This window comes from Eleginops maclovinus, chromosome 20 (assembly GCF_036324505.1).
Source record: "Eleginops maclovinus isolate JMC-PN-2008 ecotype Puerto Natales chromosome 20, JC_Emac_rtc_rv5, whole genome shotgun sequence".
In the NCBI taxonomy this organism is placed as follows: Eukaryota; Metazoa; Chordata; class Actinopteri; order Perciformes; family Eleginopidae; genus Eleginops; species Eleginops maclovinus.
The window spans coordinates 30,795,460-30,818,040 of NC_086368.1; the positions used below are offsets into that span (position 1 = coordinate 30,795,460).

The following is a 22,581-nucleotide window of genomic DNA, read 5'->3' on the forward strand; positions in this document are numbered from 1 at the left end:
ATATGCAGTACAGACTCCTCCGGTATTTAGTAATATGCAGTACAGACTCCTCCGGTATTTAGTAATATGTAGTACAGACTCCTCCGGTATTTAGTAATATGCAGTACAGACTCCTCCGGTATTTAGTAATATGCAGTACAGACTCCTCCGGTATTTAGTAATATGCAGTACAGACTCCTCTGGTATTTAGTAATATGCAGTACAGACTCCTCCGGTATTTAGTAATATGCAGTACAGACTCCTCCGGTATTTAGTAATATGCAGTACAGACTCCTCCGGTATTTAGTAATATGCAGTACAGACTCCTCCAGTATTTAGTCATATGCAGTACAGACTCCTCCGGTATTTAGTAATATGCAGTACAGACTCCTCCGGTATTTAGTAATATGCAGTACAGACTCCTCCGGTATTTAGTAATATGTAGTACAGACTCCTCCGGTATTTAGTAATATGCAGTACAGACTCCTCCGGTATTTAGTAATATGCAGTACAGACTCCTCCGGTAGGGGGCAGCCGCTTCCAGCAATAGCTGAATGAGGTCAGAGCCCCGGAAGCAGAAGAGGACCTTCCTGATTGTTTTCGTCGTGTTTGCACCGTTTCTTCACTGTTTCTCCTCAGGAATCCTATATAATATACACTTATTTTCTTCTGATAAAATCGTAAGCATCCGCGGCAGAGATGGTGAGTAGCAGGAATACATTATAAATGTTTTAAAATCCTCAAAAAGCTGAAACACATGTAGCTGCTAGTTAGCATGCTAACCTGTTGGCTGGAGTTGAGCATGTTAGCTCAACGGGCGGATAATTGAAAGTTAGAAAACATTCCGGAGATTAAAGTTTAAAAACCTCAAGATAAATAATAGAGAGAGAATATAAATGACATTATGAGAGGGAAAGCTTCTGTTCAGGCCCGCAAAGTAACAGATCTCCAGATGTGTAAATACATAATGATTCAATGGACTTTATGTTCTTTTGTCATTCGGGTTTTTATTAAATGTTATAATAATAATAATAATAATAATAATAATAATAATAATAATAATAAATACGAGTTAAGGAGTCTGGTGTGGACTTAAAGGACTTTCCAGACCAAATACTCTCATTTAAATGTGATTATATTTGTACTGTGTGTGAGCTGCCGTCCACCTTTTAAACTAAATGAGTATCCCTAAGGAGATTGAGTTGTATTTGTATTATTATGAAAGTGTATTCATTTGTCATGTTGCTTTAGTCATGATGAAGTTTTCTGTGTGATGTTATTTATGGATTATTGTGTTGTTTTCTACAGGCAAGAAACGCAGAGAAGGCCATGTGAGTTTATTCATATGCAGATTTAATTCATTCATTCATTTCTGTTTATTATCAATAAATCTCTGCTGATATTAAACTGATCTCTCTGTTTCTCTCAGGACGGCTCTGGCTCGGTTCAGACAGGCTCAGCTGGAGGAGGGCAAAGTGAAGGTCTGTTTACTTTAGTGCAGGTCTATCGTTAAGCATGTGTACGGCCGCTCATTATTGTTGTTGTTTTTATTATTTACCTGTCTGATGATGTGCACCTGTCTCACCTGTCTGATGATGTGCACCTGTGTCACCTTTCTGGTGATGTGCACCTGTGTCACCTTTCTGGTGATGTGCACCTGTGTCACCTTTCTGGTGATGTGCACCTGTGTCACCTTTCTGATGATGTGCACCTGTCTCACCTCATCTGCAGGAGAGGAGACCGTTCCTGGCGTCGGAGTGCAGTGAGCTTCCTAAAGCTGAGAAGTGGAGACGTCAGGTAAACATTAAAGTATCTCCCCTTCCTGCTGTTGGCCAATCATACAGCTTTATATGATCATTACACACTACACTACAACTCCCATGAGCCTCAGCTCCTGTTGCCTTAAAGACCAATGCTGTGTGTGTTTCAGATCATCAGTGAGATCTCTAAGAAAGTGGCTCAGATCCAGAATGGTGAGTTTCAGTCAACCTGTTGTTCCATTGATCACTAACGGTCACCATGGAAACAAGGTCTGTCTGTCTGTCTGTCTCTCTGACCGCCCTGTCTGTCTGCAGCTGGTCTCGGGGAGTTTAAGATCCGGGATTTGAACGATGAGATCAACAAGCTGCTGAGAGAGAAAGGTCACTGGGAGGTCCGGATCAAAGAACTGGGAGGCCCGGACTATGCAGTGAGTACCATCCTGAACCAGTTACCATACTGGGACCACTAACTGTACTGGATATAGACAACATAGGAATTTGGGAACATAAGACTCTCAGATCTTACTTCTGGATCTTAGGACTCTGGAAACTTAGAACCATGAAACCTAGGACTCTGGAAACTTAGAACCATGAAACCTAGGACTCCTGGAAACGTAGAACCATGAAACCTAGGACTTCTGGAAACTTAGAACCATGAAACCTAGGACTCCTGGAAACGTAGAACCATGAAACCTAGGACTCCTGGAAACTTAGAACCATGAAACCTAGGACTCTGGAAACTTAGAACCATGAAACCTAGGACTTCTGGAAACTTAGAACCATGAAACCTAGGACTCTGGAAACTTAGAACCATGAAACCTAGGACTCTGGAAACTTAGAACCATGAAACCTAGGACTCTGGAAACTTAGAACCATGAAACCTAGGACTCTGGAAACTTACGATCATGAAACCTAGGACTCTGGAAACTTAGAACCGAGAAACCTAGGACTCCTGGAAACTTAGAACCATGAAACCTAGGACTTCTGGAAACTTAGAACCGAGAAACCTAGGACTCTGGAAACTTAGAACCGAGAAACCTAGGACTCTGGAAACTTAGGATCATGAAACCTAGGACTCTGGAAACTTAGAACCGAGAAACCTAGGACTCTGGAAACTTAGGATCATGAAACCTAGGACTCTGGAAACTTAGAACCGAGAAACCTAGGACTCTGGAAACTTAGAACCGAGAAACCTAGGACTCTGGAAACTTAGGATCATGAAACCTAGGACTCTGGAAACTTAGAACCGAGAAACCTAGGACTCTGGAAACTTAGAACCGAGAAACCTAGGACTCTGGACCCAGGAACTGAACTCTGGGATCTTAGGACGTACTTAAGACGTGTTTGTGAGGTTTTGACGGCTTGATTCTCAAGCTAAGATGATGTGGTTTTGAGGTTCTGAGGTGCGTTTCTGTGTTTCAGCGAGTCGGTCCCAGGATGTTGGATCACGAGGGGAAGGAGGTTCCAGGAAATCGAGGATATAAATACTTCGGAGCAGCCCGAGACCTGCCCGGAGTCAGAGAGCTGTTCGAGAAGGAGCGTACGTAAACACCGTCTTTACTTCCTGTTCTCTGTCATCGTCACTGTGCTGTCGTCTGATTGGCCCTCTCTGATCATGTGACCCCCCTCAGCTGCCCCGGCGCTGAGGAAGTCGAGGGCGGAGCTGATGAAGGAGGTGGACGCCGAGTATTACGGCTACAGGGACGAAGACGACGGAGTGCTGCTGCCTCTGGAGGCGCAGTACGAGAAGCAAGGTCTGGCTTCTGATTGTCACTCAGGAAACCATCTGTGTGTGTGTGTCTCTAAAACCTCCAAATAAAGCTGTTTGTGTGTTTGTGTTGCAGCTGTGCAGGAGGCGGTGCAGAAGTGGAAGAAGGAGAAGGAATCCCGTCTGTCAGGAGACAAACAGCCGGAGGAAGAGGAGGAAGAGGAGAGCATCTACAGCGCTCACAAAGAGGAGGTGATGTCTCAGCATCAAAGATAGAAAGATTTCCTTGAGTCGACTCCGACATTTATTATGATCCTTGTTGTTGTTGTTGTTGTTGTTGTTGTTGATGTTGATGTTGTTGAGGTGACTTCCTGTTTGTGTGTTTGCAGCCTGAAGATGAGGAGAGCCGGGAAGACCTGGAAGGAGAGGAGGGGGGGGTCACTTTCATGGCACACGTTCCTGTTCCGTCCCAGAAAGAGGTGACACACACACACACACACACACACACACACACACACACACACACACACACACACACACACACAGTGTTGGGAGGGTTGCAAATGTAATCTGTAACAAAAACTACTTCATCAAATTTAACCAGTAATCTCAATGTCTCTGTCTCTCGCTCCTGTCTGTCTCTTTCTCCTGTCTGTCTGTCTGTCTCCATCTCCTTTCTGTCTCTCTCTCCTGTCTGTCTCTCAGGTAGAGGAGGCTCTGGTCAGGAGGAAGAAGATGGAGTTGTTGCAGCGTTACGCCAGCGAGACGCTTCAGGCTCAGAGTCAGACAGCCAGGACGCTGCTGGGCCTGTGACCGGTCTGTCTCTCTGTGACCTGTCTGTCTCTCTGTGACCCATCTGTCTCTCATCATTATGGAACACTCGCGCTCCTATTGGCTAGCGCTCTCAACACATTGTATGTGATAGGCTAAGGGGCGGGACATCTCTAGGCGGTCAACCAATCACAACAGAGTCGGCCAGCTAAGCGTAGACTATAACTGTCTTGCTGTGACCCGTCTGTCTCTCTGTGACCCGTCTGTCTCTCTGTGACCCGTCTGTCTCTCTGTGACCCGTCTGTCTCTCTGTGACCCGTCGGGCTGTTGATGTAAATACCTATTTTTTTATTTTGTCCTGTTTCTCATTAAAAACGTTTTCCAGAAAATGTAGTCGTCCAGTCGATTTGTTCTATAGATTTCGAGGACGGATGATGATGATGATGATGATGTCTTTCTAAGAAGTTTGACTTATTTTCAGAATGTGAATTTTGAGGGAAATTCTTTCTTTTAACTCAAAATTACGACTTTTCCGAATCTTGAATTTTTCGTACAATTTCCTTTATTTTAAAGACTTGTTCCTTTTCTCAGATCTTATTCTAAATGTTCTCTTCTCATCAGAATTCTTAACTTTTCTCAGATCTTATTCTAAATGTTCTCTTCTCATCAGAATTCTTAACTTTTCTCAGATCTTATTCTAAATGTTCTCTTCTCATCAGAATTCTTAACTTTTCTCCAAATTGTCTTTTTAAGAATTTTGGCTTTTTTTCAGTGTCTCGACTTTTCTAACAATTCAGAATTCTCTCAGAGTTTTGACTTGTGTCCCAATTCTTACTTTTTCTGAGAGTAATTTCTTTTTCAGATGCAAATTTTTATTCCAGATTTTTGGCATTTTGTCTTTATGTATTTTCATTTATCACCGGGTTTCACTGCTCAAACACCTCTGGGACCAATAAAGGGTCACCTTATCTCATACACTTTGGGGTTTCAGACCCCTGGGAATATCAGTGATGGTGACTGCACACACACACACACTTAACTCATCAGTCCCCCCCCCCCCCCCACTCGCTGCACACCTTTGTAAACTGTTGGTTCACCTGTGGAGATGCTGTGGTTCTCTGCACCATGTGACCCCGTCTGTCTGGCAGCTGATTGGTTGATTGGCAGCGTTCTGCATCATGTGATGATTAGAGGCTGAACGCGGCATGTGATGATGTCATGTGAGGAGAAAAGTGCCATCAGCCCCATCCAATCTTTGTGTGTGTTGTGTGTGAGGGAGAGTCTGTGTGTGTATAAATGCTCAGCAGCAGCTCCTCTGCAGACAGACAGCATGTGGAGTCGAAGCATCCTGCAGACGTTCAGATCCAGCAGCAGACAGGTCAGTGTGTGTGCATGTTTTATAATGATTGATCATTAAAGTGTTCTCAGAGCTGGTAAAGGTGCAGCTAGTTTTAAAGGCTTTGTATACTGCAGGGTAGCTGCTGGATTTACTGCAGGGGAACTAAAGTCAGATTTAAGGGAGATTATATTTACCATCAGTAATCCTAATCTGCCTAGCAACTACAGGTGTTAAATACATGTAGAGGAGTAGAAGTACAGAGTAGCAGAAAATGGAAAAACTCAAGTAAAGTACAAGTACCTCAAAAGTGTACAATACAGAGTACATGTACTTTTCAGTCCATGCACACACACCTGTAGAACCCACTACAGGAGAGGGAACACCACAGAAGAAGAACAGGGTCTCTTTAATATGTATTACCTGTATCCCAGGCGGGTGTCCTCTTCGATGTGGATGGCGTCCTGCTCCGCGGTCCCTCCGTCATTCCTGCAGCACGGAGAGCTTTCCGGAAGCTTCTGGACCGAAACAACAACTTCCTGTTTCCTGTTGTCTTCGTCACCAACGCAGGAAGCTGTCAGAGACACACCAAGGCCCAGCAGCTGTCTCACCTCCTGGGGGTCCAGGTAGGAGATTTGCTCCCTGTGTGATCTGCTCTCTGATTGGCTCCCTGTGTGATTTGCTCTCTGATTGGCTCCCTGTGTGATTTGCTCTCTGATTGGCTCCCTGTGTGATTTGCTCTCTGATTGGCTCCCTGTGTGATCTGCTCTGTGATTGGCTCCCTGTGTGATTGGCTCTCTGATTGGCTCCCTGTGTGATCTGCTCTGTGATTGGCTCCCAGGTGTCTCCGGAGCAGGTGGTTCTGTCCCACAGTCCTCTGCAGACGTTGGGTGATTTCCATGATAAATGTGTGCTGGTTTCGGGTCAGGGCCCGGTGACCGACATCGCCAAAACGTATCCTTCACATGCGGGCCGCCAAGGCTCATGGGTATTGTAGTTTAGAGACCTTCAGCTGAGGCATACATACATAGATCTGTGTTGGACCCTGACGGTCTCAGTCTGGGCTTTCGGAAGGTTCTGAGTGTGCAGCAGCTCCGAGACCAGCACCCCCTGCTGGACATGGTGGACCACAACCGCAGACCCGACCTGTCTGTGAGTGACCTTTGACCTCTGACCTCTTACCTCTGGTATCTGACTTCTGGTGTCTGGTCTATGTGCTGTTTCGGTCAGTAGTGTCTTCAGACAGCAGAGACTAAATTAACTCCCTGCGTCTCTGTTTCAGTTATCCCCTCTGAAGACGTTCCCCAAAATAGAAGGTAACTACACAACAAACTACACAACAGACTTCACAACAAACTACACATCAAAACTACACCACAGACTACACAACACTCTCACAACAAACTACACAACAAACTACATTTTGTATCTCGTTGACTTTCTCCCTGACTTCGTTTGGCCGTAGCGATCATCCTGTTCGGAGAGCCAATCAGATGGGAGACAAACCTGCAGCTGCTGATTGACGTGCTCCTGACCAATGGGAGTCCAGGACGCGCGTATGACGTCCCGCTTCTAGCCCAGCTGCCCGTGCTCGCCTGTAACGTCGACCTGACGTGGATGGCCGAGGCGCCGTCACCAAGGTAACCGCACAAACAGGAAGTCAGGTAACCTCCTGTCCCCTGGTCTGGAGGTCAATGGTTTTCTGAATGTGGTTTTGGTTGTTAGTCTGAAAGAAGGTCTGTGGTTAACACGAGCTGAACAGAATTTAACGTTTTGTTCTACAACTTGAAACACCAGTCAGTCGGTCCGGTGCGATTTGACCCGCTGTCTCTCCATAGGTTTGGTCACGGGGTGTTCCTGCTCTGTCTGGAGTCCGTCTACAGGAAATTGACGGGGCGCGAGCTGCAGTACGAGGCGCTGCTGGGAAAACCCAACCTGCTGACCTACCAGTACGCAGAGAAACTGCTGAGACTGCAGAACCACAACCACAAGATCAGCACCATCTACGCCATCGGGTAACCACACCCTCTAACACCTTAACCACACCCTCAATAGCACCTTAACCACACCCTCTAACACCTTAACCACACCATCTAACACCTTAACCACACCCTCAATAGCACCTTAACCACACCCTCTAACACCTTAACCACACCCTCTAACACCTTAACCACACCCTCAATAGCACCTTAACCACACCCTCTAACACCTTAACCACACCCTCTAACACCTTAACCACACCCTCTAACACCTTAACCACACTCTCAATAGCACCTTAACCACACCCTCTAACACCTTAACCACACCCTCAATAGCACCTTAACCACACCCTCTAACACCTTAACCACACCCTCAATAGCACCTTAACCACACCCTCAATAGCACCTTAACCACACCCTCAATAGCACCTTAACCACACCCACTAACACCTTAACCACACCCTCTAACACCTTAACCACACCCTCTAACACCTTAACCACACCCTCAATAGCACCTTAACCACACCCTCAAACACCTTAACCACACCCTCAATAACACCGTCAGGTAACCAATGCCTCTTCTTGTTGCCTAGCGACAACCTGATGACGGATATCTACGGTGCTAACCTGTACAACCGTTACCTGGGTGAGCAGCACGCCGCCATGACGACCCAGACTAAGCTTGTGGCCCAGGGGGCGGGGAGTCATGTGACGGAGGAGGCGCCAGTGTCCGCTGAGTGTCGCTCCATACTGGTGAGTGAGCTCCTCTGTGGGACCATTTATACACAACTGATTCCTGCAGGTGTTTAACGCAGGGGTTTCTTCAGGTGTGCACGGGCGTCTACAACCCCCACTCCCCTCTGCCCGGCGACAGTAGCAGCGTGTTCACAGAGACGCTGGTTCAAGGCCACGGGGACCTGCAGCTGGACCAACACCTGGTGAAGCCGCATCACCTGGTGGAGGACGTGGAGGCGGCCGTGGACCTGCTGCTGCAGCGGGAGAGCATCTGACCTCTGGAGGGGACGACCTTAAGGAGCAGTGTCACGTGACCGCCCCCCTGCAGGTTGTAGCTCGGGTGACCAGGTGCCAACCCAGAGACAAAGAGAGTGTTTGTGCGGGACAATGTTGGACATGGGACGTTACTGCCATGCTCAGAGCTAGTTTAGGTTTAAATATAATGTCTATCTAGTGAAAATATTAGCCTATAAGTATTTTCCTTGTTTTGGTTAAGAATTTCTAAAGAAGTCGATCTAATTTTGTCCTTTGCTAACAAAGAAAGGCTATTGAAATGTTTGTGTCATTGTTTAAATCATTCAACTATGAGAAGTTAAATATATATTGTATACTTTAAAAATGTACACTAAACATATTTTATAATATCTATTTATTTACTAATTCCCTCTCCCTAAGTGTGTTTACGTTTTTTACATTTCTCAGTTTTGCTCCGTCTACTCCTTTCTGAAAGCCGTGTTGTAAACACATGAACACAGATGGTGTAGGAGCCTAAATGCAGTTTGTTGATGTATGACTTCGGTGGTTCAGTTCATGTTCAAAATGACAGGAATTAATAACTCATATTTGGAAGTGTGTGCTGTGATTGTGGCATCTTGGTGGCTGTGTGCCTTTTGATGTATTTTTGGTGCACTCAGGGGAGGAGTTTCCGGGGTTAATCTTGGTCAGACAGACAAAAGAATGCAGGAGTGGAGCCACAGTTTTTGATCTCTCTCTCTCTGGATTTTTGGAATCATTTTATAACTTTTGTAAAATGACATTATTTTCTATGCTTATTTTCTTGAATCAAAGTAAACTGTTGAATTTACCGAAGTGTCCTGTGGATTTCTGATGTGGATTACGACGAGGGAAATTGTTACGAGCGTCAAGCTAAGGTTTCAATCATTGGAAAGCTTCAGATGGGATGTGCCTTTTTTGGATGTTGTGATGAAACTGTTGTTCAATAAGGTTTAAAACTGGAAATTCTCTGAAAATAACCAAACGGTGTATTACGACAATGGCGACAGGAAGTGGAGAAATTGCGCAGAAATAGTCGTGCTTCCGGTACGGATCGGGCAGCCTCGCGTGAGAAAGAATACAGCTTTGTGAATTATGGTGTTTTAATCGCCACCGCCCAAGCAATACAACCAACCCATAATCAGCACATAGAGACATTAACATCCCATTTGTAACATTTCTACAAAATAAATATGATACAAACAAAATGATTGAAAACTTTACACTAGGGTGTAAATATAGCTGTTTTTCACAAAGCTGTCTTCTTTTAATGGAGGTATACCTTCATCAAAGGCTACTTCAAGCCGGACAGGATAGGTCTAACTTCTAATCATAGTGGGCATTAGGCTACACCAAGCACAATGAATCTCACCCATTAACAGTCGAAATCTGAACTAAACAGGATGCACACATCCCCACTTCATAAGTCAGCATTGGATAAAGCTAAATCTCCGTTTAGCATGCTAATCACTAGCAATATAAATTAAACTGCAGACACTAACGAGCTCTTATTTGACTACTTTTACAACTTTTTGTGTTGGCATGTAAATATCCAGTCAAAAACGAACATTGGCTTCATGATTGATGCTGGATCTGAACCACAGATCTTTCGGGGTAATCCCGCTCCTCTACCCACTGTTAGGGATGGGAATCGAGAACCGGTTCCTGTTGAGAACCGGTTCCTTGTGTTTCAATTCCATGGAACCGTTTGGCAGCTCGTTAAACGATTCTCTTATAGATTCCAGACCGCACGGTTTATGTAACGTTATTTACGCAGCAAGGTACACACGAATGATTCAGTAAGCCCGGCTTGACGTGGCGTAGTTGCTTGGTTACGCAGGTGACGCTCGTGATACTTTTTACAAGTCTGAAATGGCACCCCTAAGGTTAAAACGGTCCAAAGTGTGGCTTCATTTCACATTACATAAGGATGGCAACAGGGCGTTTTGCAACCACTGCAAATTGTTGATAACATCGGCGGGAATACTTCAAATATGCATAAACATCTGCGCACACAACACGGGATAAACTTTAACGAGTGTCGCGTTTTTGATGCCCTTCGGAGTGACAGCAGCCAAGCTTCTACGACCACCGTGACCTTGGGGGCTAACACCGAAGGCAACTCTGGTGGTAAGTAGCTATCCCACTGACTAATCCTTAATGTGATTCCTAGTAAATTATGTACCACGCCATTTCTGGAAATAAACCCATTTCCTACCTCTCCTTGGGGTAATTAAGGGAGTTTATGTTTCTGGTTAATCAAGCCGTTCCTTGCTAGCATGTTTAATTAGCTTACTTGATGGCAAGGCATCCGTAGTTCTAGGGAAGAATTCTAGCTGTTGCTATGTAGCTAATGAAACATGCTAGTAAGTTGCGCCGCCGATTCAGGGAGCCAGAGAAAGGTGACGCTCATTTATTTAAATCAAAGGGAGGTGGGAAATTAGTTTATTTCCCGAAATTGCTTTTTCATCAAACAAATGCCTTCTTCGTTAGATTTAGAACAAGATGATGACCGGGACGAGACGGGTAGTCTGGCTGACTCAGAGGCTAGCAGCACTTGCTCCCGTTTACCTCTGGCTTCTATTTTCGTCGAGGCAGGCAGAAATAAAATGTCCCAGGCAAAGGTAGAAGAATGTCACCGGGCAGTTACCAAATTTGTTGTTAAGGGTTTGCACCCATTTTCTACAGTAGACGCCCCTGAATTTCGGTAGGTGAATGTGAGGTTGTTGTCAGATTATCAAATGTCAGATTAGAATAGAATAGAATAGAATATTTTCACAGCCCCGTCTTTCCCTGGCTCAGAAGGTGGATCAGGAAATCCAGTTCTACAAAAGCCTGCCCTCCATCCCCTGCAGGGATAGCGCCGCACTGTGGTGGTGGAACAAGCAGGATACGCTGCCCTTGCTATCTGGACTGGCTGAAAACTACCTCTGTGTGCAGGCTTCCTCCACCCCATCTGAGAGGGTGTTCTCCACGGCTGGAGACACCATAAGCCCCGAAAGATCCCGTATCCTTCCAGAAAAAGCAGATATGCTCATATTTCTGCAAAAGAACTGTTAATTTTCCCTACTACTACTTGAGTGCACACACACACACACTCACACTCACACTCACACTCACACTCACACACACACACACACACACACACACACACACACACACACACACACACACACACACACACACTGTGCTTGTGATTACATTGTTCTTGTAATTACATGATTCAGTATTTGTTATTTGTTGTTATTTGTTACATTTTCTTGTACAGAAAAGCAGATATGTTCATCTGCAAAAGAACTGTTAATTTTTTTTACACACACACACACACACACACACTACTTGAGTGCACGCACACACACACACACACACACACACACACACACACACACACACACACACACACACACACACACACACACACACACACACACACTTGTTATTAGAGATTAATAAGTAACTGTCACAATAGAATATTTTTCATTAAAACAAAGATAAATGTTACATCAAACTGTTTATTCTCCTTTTTCCCCCAAATTGGAATCGATAAGAGAATCGATAAGGAATGGATTGAATCGTTTCACAGAATCGATAAGGGAATCGGAATCGTAAAAATCTTATCAATTCCCATCCCTACCCACTGTGCTACGACACTTCTCATGAATGATGAAATGCAATAATGTACAACACCTAGCCTCGGTTTCTGGGTAACGATAAACGAATTCAAAGACCGTACTTCTGGATTTCGCTTACAAACTGACGGTTTTATGCGTTCACGAAACAAAGATGATGGAAATCAAACACCACTTTTCCATCAAAAAGCTTGTTGTAAAAATCATAAATTGTTAAATATAACACCTAGGTTCAGTAGCTCTGTGCCTGCCAGTGTGCGCTATGGTGCGCGCCGACCCTTGCCGACGAGAACCCGCATGAGAGATGTGACGCAGTACGTAACCGCCTCATTACGCGCATGTGCAGCCGGGATGGAACGGACCGGGCACTTAGAACGCCTGGTGAAGTAAAAGCTCTCTACCGTCCAGCAGGGGTGACAAAAAGAAGCCGGGTTTTATAGAGGTCTATCAGCGGCCTCGCTCTGCCACTGTCTGAGCGAAACGTCGTTATAATACCAAACAGTCCAGTCTTTAAATGTTAATAAACTGATAATCCTGCTCTGGCTTAATCCGTCACACAGCACACCTAGGTAGAACAAAGGATGTATTTGTTGATTGTATACAACTGAGTTCTTTCATACCTTCATATTTTAAAAATGTATTTGATATAGTTTTTTGTTTATATCAATATAAATAAGAAACTTCAGAAAACCTGTAAAAGTAAATAACTGTTTTATTCACAACCAAATCCACTGAGCATACACACACGTCACTTCCGTATATTTGTATTTTATTCATTTCTCTGTACTGCACAGGTTTTATAGGGCTATTCTATTTTCTTTTTTTTAAATTTATTTCATGACCTGCCCAAAATGGCGGAACAGGCACGACGTTTGAAAACAGGAAGCGGGACACTCTTTGCGCACGCGCAGTGTGTTTCCCGTGCTCCCTGTAAAGATGTCTGAGCGGCGGGGAGGGAGAGAGCGGAGGATCAGAAACAAGAGGACAGAACCACAGACTCTACGCTACTTAAACAGACAAGGTAAGCACCGGCGGCCCCACAGAGACTCTCTCCCGGCACTGACATGCAGCGGAAGGTGTCGGCCCTCTGAGGAGCCGGACTCCCGGTCTGTAGAGTGGCTAAGTCTGTATAAAAACATTAATAACACAGAGCGGGAGCGCAGCGCTGTGGCAGGGGCGTGTCCGCCATCTTGTGAGAGAAGTGGCGCCCAAACAGCAGCTGTCGCTCAGCGCGGGGGCCGGAGTTAATCGACTTAATGGAGGGAAATACAGGGAGCAAGATCCCGGCTCCGGGTTTTTGGATTAATGTATCCCAGTTCGGCCCACCGTGGACCGACTCTGAGCGACGCTGTGATCGAGTGTTGAGCCCGGAGAGCAGCCGCAGCTTTGTGTTTACTCCCCCCCCCTCCTTTTACTTCCCCCTTCTTCTCCTTCGTGTTTGTTTGGAATGCCGATATGCGCATGCGCCTAGTCAGAGCGCTCAATCCTGTGTATGAGAGCAAAACAAGAAGCTTTATGATCAGAAGAATAATCCTCACAGCTGTGATTCAACACCTGATACACACTGCGTGTTCACTGGGGGTTACATTCACATATTGATTTCTGTGATCAGATTTCATCTAAACATCAGTCCGTTTACCGCCACATTCACACGGGCTGTCACCGTCACTACAGTACACAATATTACACTAGTTCAATCACAGTGTAATATAGTATATTCCTGTTTCCTATAGATGTTGATCTCTCCTTTGGGTTTGATTATGTGTGTTTACAGTTCCTGTGCAATCACCTAATGCTGAAGCACAATCATCAGAGGTGTAAAGTAACTAAGTACTGTAAATACACTTTGGAAACACTTGAGTATTTCAATGTTTTCTACTTTGTACTTATACTCTACTTCAATTCAGAGGTATATTGTATACTTTTACTTTGATACATTTATTTAAAGCCTTTAGTTACTTTCCAGATTTGGATTAATGATGGTAAATATAATCTCCCTTAAATCAGACTGTAGTTCTCCTGCAGTAAATCCAGCAGCTACCCTGCAGTATACAAAGCATTCAAACTAGCTGCACCTTTACCAGCTCTGAGAACACTTTGATGATCAATCATTATAAAACATATCAGAGATATTATTCTGAAATGGACCAATCAGACAATGACTACTTTTACTGTCGCTACTTTAAGTACATTTAGAGGAGAGTACTTTCTACTTTCACTGGAGGAACATTTAGAATACTTTTACTGTGACAGAGTATTCCTACACTCTGGTACTTCTACTTTACTCAAGAACAAGACCTGAGTACTTCTACTTTACTCAAGTACAAGATCTGAGTACTTCTACTTTACTCAAGTACAAGATCTGAGTACTTCTACTTTACTTAAGTACAAGACCTGAGTACTTCTACTTTACTTAAGTACAAGACCTGAGTACTTCTACTTTACTCAAGAACAAGACCTGAGTACTTCTACTTTACTCAAGTACAAGACCTGAGTACTTCTACTTTACTCAAGTACAAGATCTGAGTACTTCTACTTTACTTAAGTACAAGATCTGAGTACTTCTACTTTACTCAAGTACAAGATCTGAGTACTTCTACTTTACTCAAGTACAAGATCTGAGTGCTTCTACTTTACTCAAGAACAAGACCTGAGTACTTCTACTTTACTCAAGTACAAGATCTGAGTACTTCTACTTTACTCAAGTACAAGATCTGAGTGCTTCTACTTTACTCAAGAACAAGATCTGAGTACTTCTACTTTACTCAAGAACAAGATCTGAGTACTTCCTCTTTACTCAAGAACAAGACCTGAGTACTTCTACTTTACTCAAGAACAAGATCTGAGTACTTCTACTTTACTCAAGTACAAGACCTGAGTACTTCTACTTTACTCAAGTACAAGACCTGAGTACTTCTACTTTACTCAAGTACAAGACCTGAGTACTTCTACTTTACTCAAGTACAAGACCTGAGTACTTCTACTTTACTCAAGAACAAGACCTGAGTACTTCTACTTTACTCAAGTACAAGATCTGAGTACTTCTACTTTACTCAAGTACAAGATCTGAGTGCTTCTACTTTACTCAAGAACAAGATCTGAGTACTTCTACTTTACTCAAGAACAAGATCTGAGTACTTCCTCTTTACTCAAGAACAAGACCTGAGTACTTCTACTTTACTCAAGAACAAGATCTGAGTACTTCTACTTTACTCAAGTACAAGACCTGAGTACTTCTACTTTACTCAAGTACAAGACCTGAGTACTTCTACTTTACTCAAGAACAAGATCTGAGTACTTCTACTTTACTCAAGTACAAGACCTGAGTACTTCTACTTTACTCAAGTACAAGACCTGAGTACTTCTACTTTACGCAAGAACAAGATCTGAGTACTTCTACTTTTACTCAAGTACAAGATCTGAGTACTTCTACTTTTACTCAAGTACAAGATCTGAGTACTTCTACTTTACTCAAGTACAAGATCTGAGTACTTCTACTTTACTCAAGTACAAGACCTGAGTACTTCTACTTTACTCAAGAACAAGATCTGAGTACTTCTACTTTTAGAAAAGTAAAGAGGTTTTTGAACATTAAAACATGGAGACATGTCCCAGGAAGGACAACAAATACTAATACACACCTGAACATCAGCAGGATACGGTCCATTTAATTAATTAATAAATATAATTTAAATCTAGATTGCGCCCTCTACTGTTTAAAAAGGTACTTGCATTTAATTGTCTAAGAATCCAAGTTAACTGAATAAAGAAGTTGCATTCTCTCTATGCTGTGTTTTATTTTGAAGGTTAAAGTGTGTCTTCCTCTCCTGCAGACCGATGACGTCATTCTGAAGAGGAGCTGAAATGTCCAATGACAGCCAGGGATCGGTGAAGGGGGAGGTGGCCATAATTGCCTCTCCCTCCGGCTCCGCCTCCTCTCAGGGACCTCCCCTTTCTCCGTCCAAACCACCTGAGCTGCCAGGTAACCTGTCTGTCTCTCTGACCTGTCTGTCTGACCGGTCTGTCAGTCTCTCTGACCTGTCTTTCTCTCTACAGATGAACTGGTGCAGGCCGGGTGGTCTAAGTGCTGGTCTCGGAGGGAGAACCGTCCATATTATTTTAACAGATTCACCAATCAGAGTCTGTGGGAGGTGCCGGTGCTGGGTCAGCATGACGTCATTGTGAGTGACTTTTCCTTTAAGACTGGTTTAACAACAACACCAACAGGAAGTTATTCAGAGAATGTTAAAGAGATATTTAAATAAAGCTCTGAATACAGGGCAATGGATTGTGATGTAAAGGACTTTATCTCTGCCTGTCTGTCTGCAGTCTGATCCTTTAGGTCTCAATGCGGCCCCTGCAGAGGGGGGGGACAGTAACCTTGGTAACGGCCAGAGGAAGAGGAGGATCTCTGAGGAGCAGGGGGCAGGGCCTAACAGCATCAAACGACCCAAGGTACTAAATAATCAAATACAAAATAAAGAAAATCTAAAGTTTAGTTTTTGGTGGCAATAATTATTTCCAAAAGAAAGAAATAATTGTGTTTAATATCTGGACTGCTTTCCCCCAGGAGCTGATATACAGGAACTGTGTAAATGTGGAGTCATTGTTGACACTGCTCTGTTTCCAGGTGGAGCCCACTACACCCATTTCTCCCAGCACCCCCGGGGTTAAACCCTGGAGCTCCGCCCCTGAGGACAAACAGGCCCCGCCAGCCACGCCCACAACTCCAAGCCCTGCCCCCGCTCCCTACAGACCAGCTGTGTGAGTCCACGCCCCTCCTCCCCCCATTGTACATCCGGTCATCACATTGCAGTGATTTAATTTAGTTTTTGTTCTTTTAAGGATCTACTGGGATCTGGATGTCCAGACCAATGCTGTAATCAGAGAGCACCCCCCTGCCAACCACCTGCCCCCCCACCCTGAGATTGAGCTGCAGAGAGCTCAGCTGGTCACCAAACTCCGGCAGCACTACCAAGAACTGTGCCACCAGAGAGAAGGTACCCCTGATGGTCCTGAACAGGACCAGGTTCCTCTCTGGAGGTCTTGACCTGAGACCTGTTTGATTTGATGGTCCTGACATCGGACGAGCTCTAACCCAGGTCAAGTCCCAGGTCAAGTCCCTGGTCAGGACCAGCTGATCCAAGACGGGTCAGGGTTACAGTTGTCCCACGTAAGGACTAATAAATCCCAGATTAGGACCAAGAACTCCTACATATCCTGGGGTTCGTCTTTACGTCAAGTCCCAGGTCAGGGTCGTACTGATCAAAGATATGTAATAGTTCTTGGCCCTCACCTGGGATTTGTTGGTCTTCGCTTTGGACTTGACGTGAGACTAACCCAAAACTTTTTATTTAGCAGTCCATTTTTGTTGTTTTTACCTGGGACTAATAGAAGTTATTGGTCCTGACCTGGGACAAATAGAAGTTGTTGTTCTTGGTCCTGACCTGGGACTAATAGGAGTTATTGGTCCTGACCTGGGACTAATAGGAGTTATTGGTCCTGACCTGGGACTAATAGGAGTTATTGGTCCTGACCTGGGACTAATAGAAGTTATTGGTCCTGACCTGGGACTAATAGGAGTTCTTGGTCCTGACCTGGGACTAATAGGAGTTCTTGGTCCTGACCTGGGACTTGTTTGTTTTGCCATTAGACTCACTCTACCCTTGACCTGGGCCCTGACCCTAACCCCATGACTTGATGGGATTTGACCTGTGATCGGAGTTGTAAGCGCGTCTCTGTGTTCAGGTATCGAACCGCCCCGGGAGTCGTTTAACCGCTGGCTGCTTGAGAGGAAAGTGATCGACAAAGGTCAGGATACTCTGCTGCCGAGTGACTGTGACCCGGTCGTCTCCCCCTCCATGTTCAGGGAGGTCATGAACGACATTCCCATCAGGTACCCGTCTGGACCCAAAGTGTGTCTCCTTAAACCTGCCTCTGTGTTCCAACGTATTGATGATGTCATTAATGTGTGTCTCAGGTTGGCCCGTATTAAGTACAAAGAGGAGGCCCGGAAGCTTCTGTTTAAATACGCTGAAGCCGCCAAGAAGATGATCGAGTCCAGGTAGGTCTCAATCAGAGGTGGGAGGCAGGGAAGTACATATACTGAATTGAACCAATCACAACTCTGTCCTGCTTTGACCTTTAACCTCTTGCCTGCAGGAATGCCAGTCCGGAGAGCAGGAAGGTGGTGAAGTGGAACGCTGAAGACACCATGAGCTGGCTGCGCCGAGATCACTCCGCAAGCAAGGACGACTACATGGTGAGCAGTCGGTGGTTAATTGATTAACGAGAAACCCCTCGGAGTTAGGGTTCCCAGTGTCCCAGAGCTCACCTGGAGCACTCTCACGGCACAGTGGTTGATGAAATGTACTTCCTGTATGTAGGACCGTCTCGAGCACCTGAGGAAGCAGTGCGGCCCCCACCTCACCGCCGTCGCCAAAGACTCTGTGGAGGGAATCTGCTCCAAGATCTACCAGCTCTCTGTGGAGTACAGCCGCAGACTGAGGCAAACACACCTGGCTTTGCTGCCGGACCCCCCCGCAGGTACACACACACACACACACACACCTGGCTCTGCTGCCGGACCCCCCCGCAGGTACACACACACACACACACACTCACACACACCTGAGCCTGCTGCTGGAGCCCCCCACAGGTACACACACACACACACACACCGGAGCATGCTGCCTGACCCCCCCACAGGTACACACACACACCCACACACCTGAGCCTGCTGCCGGACCCCCCCACAGGTAGTCTTATGTATGTGTATTTTGCTGTGTGTTCAGAGGTGAGTGCGTCCCCCCCCCAGCAGCAGCGGTTGGTGTACTGTTACCCGGTGCGTCTGGCCCCCCCTGCGCCGCCCCTCCCCCGCGTGGAGCTGCACTTTGAGAACGATGTGGCCTGCTTGCGCTTCAAAGGGGAGATGGTGAAGGTCAACAGAGGTCACTTCAGCAAACTGGTCAGTAACCAGTCTGAGTCTGGTTTCTGCCCGGTCAGAAATCTATAATTTGACACCGAGATCTTTTATACAGGAAAGGTGAAACTAATTGCCTGTCTGACCCCCCACCTGTCTGTCTGTTCTCAGGAGCTGTTGTACAGGTACAGCTGTATCGATGACCCTCGCTTTGAAAAGTTCCTTACCAGAGTCTGGTGCCTCATGAAGAGATACCAGGTCAGCTGATTAACCAATCCCTGAGCTCCCCTGATGGCCTCTGTTTGGCGGAGGAAGGCTTAACTGTGTGTGTGTGTGTGTAGGTGATGTTTGGCAGCGGCATTAATGAGGGGACGGGCCTGCAGGGGGCGCTGCCGGTCCCGGTGTTTGAGGCGTTGATGCGACAGTTCGGAGTTTCCTTTGAGTGTTTCGCCTCACCACTCAACTGCTACTTCAAACAGTTCAGCTCCGCCTTCCCCGACACCGACGGGTACTTTGGATCCAGAGGGTAAGATGGTCCCCAGTATGAGGTGTTGCAGAGATTACTGTCCCCAGTATGAGGTGTTACAGTGATTACTTTCCCCAGTATGAGGTGTTGCAGTGATTACTGTCCCCAGTAGGAGGTGTTACAGTGATTACTGTCCCCAGCATGTGGTGTTACAGTGATTACTGTCCCTAGTATGAGGTGTTGCAGTGATTACTGTCCCCATTATGTGGTGTTGCAGTGATTAATGTCCCCAGTATGAGATGTTACATTGATTACTGTCCCCATTATGTGGTGTTACAGTGATTACTGTCCCCAGCATGTGGTGTTACAGTGATGACAGTCCCCAGTATTTTTAACCCGCTGTGTGTTTTCAGGCCGTTCCTGTCTTTCTGTCCGGTCAGTGGCTCTTTCGAGGCCAACCCTCCCTTCTGTGAAGAGCTGATGGACGCCATGGTGAAACACTTTGAGGTTCGTCCAATTACTAGTTTAAACCTGACAGGTGTAGCACAGCACTGGGGTCTTACACCGAGCTGTACAGGGGTCTTAAACAGGGCTTTGTCTGGTCACTGTAGGGGCTGTTGGAGAAGTCTTCTGAGCCGCTGTCCTTCATCGTGTTCGTCCCGGAGTGGCGGAACCCAGTGACTCCGGCTCTGACCCGGATGGAGGCCAGTCGGTTCCTCCGGCACCAGATGACCGTAACGGCGTACGAACATGAGTACCGCTCCGGGAGCCAACACATCTGCAAGAGGTACTGAAGCTTAAAACATGTAGATGTACTACTACTACTACTACTACTACTAATCTGTGTATCTGTGTACTTTCAGAGACGAGATGTACTACCGGGCGGTCCACGGTACTGCAGTACTGTTCCTTCAGAACGACGCTGGTTTTGCTAAGTGGGCTCCAACCCCGGAGCGCCTGGCTGAGCTAACGGCAGCGTACCGGCCCTCCCCGTCCCACCCCACCTCCATGTCCTCTCCTGGCCCTGCCAACACCGCCTCCATAGAGAAAGACTCCGCGCCTAAGCCGGCTGATAGGCCGCAGAGTGCTGTGATGTCACCAGGTGGCACCGATGATGACAACAATAACAACAACAACAACAACAACACGAACAGCAGCAGCAGCAGCAGCAGCAGCAGCAGCAGTCCTGTAGAAAAGATGGCCGCTGTGTAGAAGGGCGGGCCTTGTATTGTGCCCCCCCCCCCCCACCTGTGTACAGTTTTCCTGTTTTACTACGTTTGTTTGTTTTGCTCGTCGTCTCGTGTCTTCAGATTGTCCCTCACCAGCACCTGTAGCATTTGTCCACGTACCCACATGCCAATCTGCAGCTGCCAGCAGGAGGGGGGGGTGGTCACTTAACCCGCCCCTTCCTTCATCAGCTGTTCTGATTGGTCGAAGCTCTGACATCACGTCGCCTGGAGCGTATGTTCATGTCCAGGTGTTGCTCAGCACCAAGCAGCCAATGAGATGTCGGAGCTCCAGCAATAAAAATATTGTCGCTCAGCTGTGATGTGATTGGTCCCCCCACCGACAGGGCTTGGTGATTGGTTGACAAAGGCAGCTATAGTTTCTATTGGACTCGTCTTCAAGCCCTGCCTCCCCGGGAAGGCCTGGCCAATCGGCGCACATCTCTCAGAGGAGGTGCATTGTGGGACACGGAGTCAGCACTTCCCGGGTCTCAGTCGGACTTTAGGTCTTCCTGACGGGGAGACGGCAGAATAATTAACGTGTGAGACGGGACTCGAACCGGTCAGAGAGGACCGACGTCTCTTCAGGAGAGCCTTCCGGATTTAAAAAATATATATGTTTCAGTGTCACGGAGCGCTGTTCGACACAACACTGCTTCCTCCCCAAACCACTCTTTACTTCACAGGTACTATTACACCACACAGATCCACAGTGAAATCACATTACTGACGGCCATACGCTGATAGATAACCGATTAAAGACCATTTAAATTCATCTTTCTCTCAACAGTTAAAAGGACTTTTCTGAAACCACTCTTAATTTAGTAATTTTGTAGAACATGAATTCCTCTGGTTGGCGGACTCTTCACACTGTCTTCTGATTGGCCCACTGTCTCCGGTCACTGTCCTCTGATTGGCTGACTGACTACAGGTGCTCTCCTCTGATTGGGTAACTGTCACTGGGTTCTCTCCTCTGATTGGGTAACTGTCACTGGGTTCTCTCCTCTGATTGGGTAACTGTCTCTGGGAGCTGTCCTCTGATTGGCTGACTGTAGATACTGTACAGTTAAACTGATGATATGAAGTCTGTTGATATTTTCCTCATCTGCTTTTAAATTGATTGAAAAAACAAATGTTATTGTCCTCTTTTTTATTTTAATTAATTTAACATTTTTAAAAAGAGATGGAAAGTGTTTTCTGTATGATACAGTTTATGATAGTTTGTTTTAAACTAAACCAAAGTGTTATTAAGAAAATCTATATTACCTTGTATGTAAAAGTGTGTATGCGTCAGTCTAACAGCATTATTTTTATAATTCTCCGCCCTCCTCTCTCTGTTTTTATGCTTTGTTGTTATTTTGGGTTTTTGTTGTGCATGAAAACTTTTGGACAAAATCATCCTGAATGTTTTTCAGACGGGTGTTTGCCGCCGGGCCAACGACACATTGGGTTATAGCTCCAAAAACAGGACATTTAATCTCCATCGTTTCATACCACATGGCATACTGCAGGGGTTATAAAGCAACTGGTAACACATGCTCAATGTTATAACACCTGAGGTCTTCATCTGTGCACGGTCTGTTTTGAGAAAAACACTCCATGTTACCGAGCTGATTTTACCTTCAACATTAAATGGACATTGTTGATGTTATACATATGTGTATGAATGAAGACAGTGTGGTTATTACATATTGCATGTGTTATAACAATTAGATTTAATAAAAAAAGTGCAACACGTTTTATTACTTTTGCAATATGTAATGTGTTGCGTGTTGCTATGACGCGGGTTGCTATGAC

The 22,581-nt window shown here is 45.6% G+C and overlaps 3 protein-coding genes across 3 annotated transcripts; all 3 read left to right on the plus strand.

The window, feature by feature from the left end:
* Positions 1 to 520: 520 nt before the first annotated feature.
* Positions 521 to 4,607, plus strand: isy1 (ISY1 splicing factor homolog). Its single transcript, XM_063910985.1, has 11 exons — positions 521 to 681; positions 1,288 to 1,310; positions 1,409 to 1,460; positions 1,711 to 1,776; positions 1,910 to 1,952; positions 2,055 to 2,167; positions 3,162 to 3,279; positions 3,371 to 3,493; positions 3,584 to 3,699; positions 3,837 to 3,926; positions 4,153 to 4,607. Exons 1-11 carry the CDS (start codon positions 679 to 681, stop codon positions 4,258 to 4,260), a joined length of 855 nt encoding a protein of 284 aa, XP_063767055.1. The 5' UTR covers positions 521 to 678; the 3' UTR covers positions 4,261 to 4,607.
* An 882-nt stretch (positions 4,608 to 5,489) lies between these two features.
* zgc:77375 (uncharacterized protein LOC402927 homolog) lies at positions 5,490 to 9,353 on the plus strand. The gene is made up of 9 exons (XM_063910974.1): positions 5,490 to 5,596; positions 5,989 to 6,180; positions 6,396 to 6,508; positions 6,613 to 6,706; positions 6,837 to 6,870; positions 7,020 to 7,194; positions 7,393 to 7,569; positions 8,127 to 8,286; positions 8,361 to 9,353. Exons 1-9 carry the CDS (start codon positions 5,549 to 5,551, stop codon positions 8,541 to 8,543), a joined length of 1,176 nt encoding a protein of 391 aa, XP_063767044.1. The 5' UTR covers positions 5,490 to 5,548; the 3' UTR covers positions 8,544 to 9,353.
* A 3,532-nt stretch (positions 9,354 to 12,885) lies between these two features.
* pcif1 (phosphorylated CTD interacting factor 1) lies at positions 12,886 to 22,526 on the plus strand. The gene is made up of 16 exons (XM_063910962.1): positions 12,886 to 13,191; positions 16,004 to 16,152; positions 16,227 to 16,351; positions 16,500 to 16,625; positions 16,801 to 16,934; positions 17,016 to 17,170; positions 17,919 to 18,066; positions 18,151 to 18,234; positions 18,333 to 18,432; positions 18,557 to 18,716; positions 18,965 to 19,137; positions 19,264 to 19,350; positions 19,434 to 19,618; positions 19,972 to 20,065; positions 20,170 to 20,345; positions 20,422 to 22,526. Exons 2-16 carry the CDS (start codon positions 16,035 to 16,037, stop codon positions 20,768 to 20,770), a joined length of 2,214 nt encoding a protein of 737 aa, XP_063767032.1. The 5' UTR covers positions 12,886 to 13,191; positions 16,004 to 16,034; the 3' UTR covers positions 20,771 to 22,526.
* Positions 22,527 to 22,581: the final 55 nt, after the last annotated feature.

Coding starts and splice junctions, on each gene's coding strand:
- isy1 (XM_063910985.1), top strand. Junction 2,168..3,161: donor TGGGAGGCCCGGACTATGCA/GTGAGTACCATC, acceptor TCTGTGTTTCAG/CGAGTCGGTCCCAGGATGTT. Junction 3,700..3,836: donor ACAGCGCTCACAAAGAGGAG/GTGATGTCTCAG, acceptor GTGTGTTTGCAG/CCTGAAGATGAGGAGAGCCG.
- zgc:77375 (XM_063910974.1), top strand. CDS start 5,549: ATGTGGAGTCGAAGCATCCTGCAGACGTTCAGATCCAGCAGCAGACAG. Junction 7,570..8,126: donor AGCACCATCTACGCCATCGG/GTAACCACACCC, acceptor CTTGTTGCCTAG/CGACAACCTGATGACGGATA. Junction 8,287..8,360: donor CTGAGTGTCGCTCCATACTG/GTGAGTGAGCTC, acceptor GGGTTTCTTCAG/GTGTGCACGGGCGTCTACAA.
- pcif1 (XM_063910962.1), top strand. CDS start 16,035: ATGTCCAATGACAGCCAGGGATCGGTGAAGGGGGAGGTGGCCATAATT. Junction 18,067..18,150: donor ATGAACGACATTCCCATCAG/GTACCCGTCTGG, acceptor TGTGTGTCTCAG/GTTGGCCCGTATTAAGTACA. Junction 20,066..20,169: donor CCATGGTGAAACACTTTGAG/GTTCGTCCAATT, acceptor TGGTCACTGTAG/GGGCTGTTGGAGAAGTCTTC.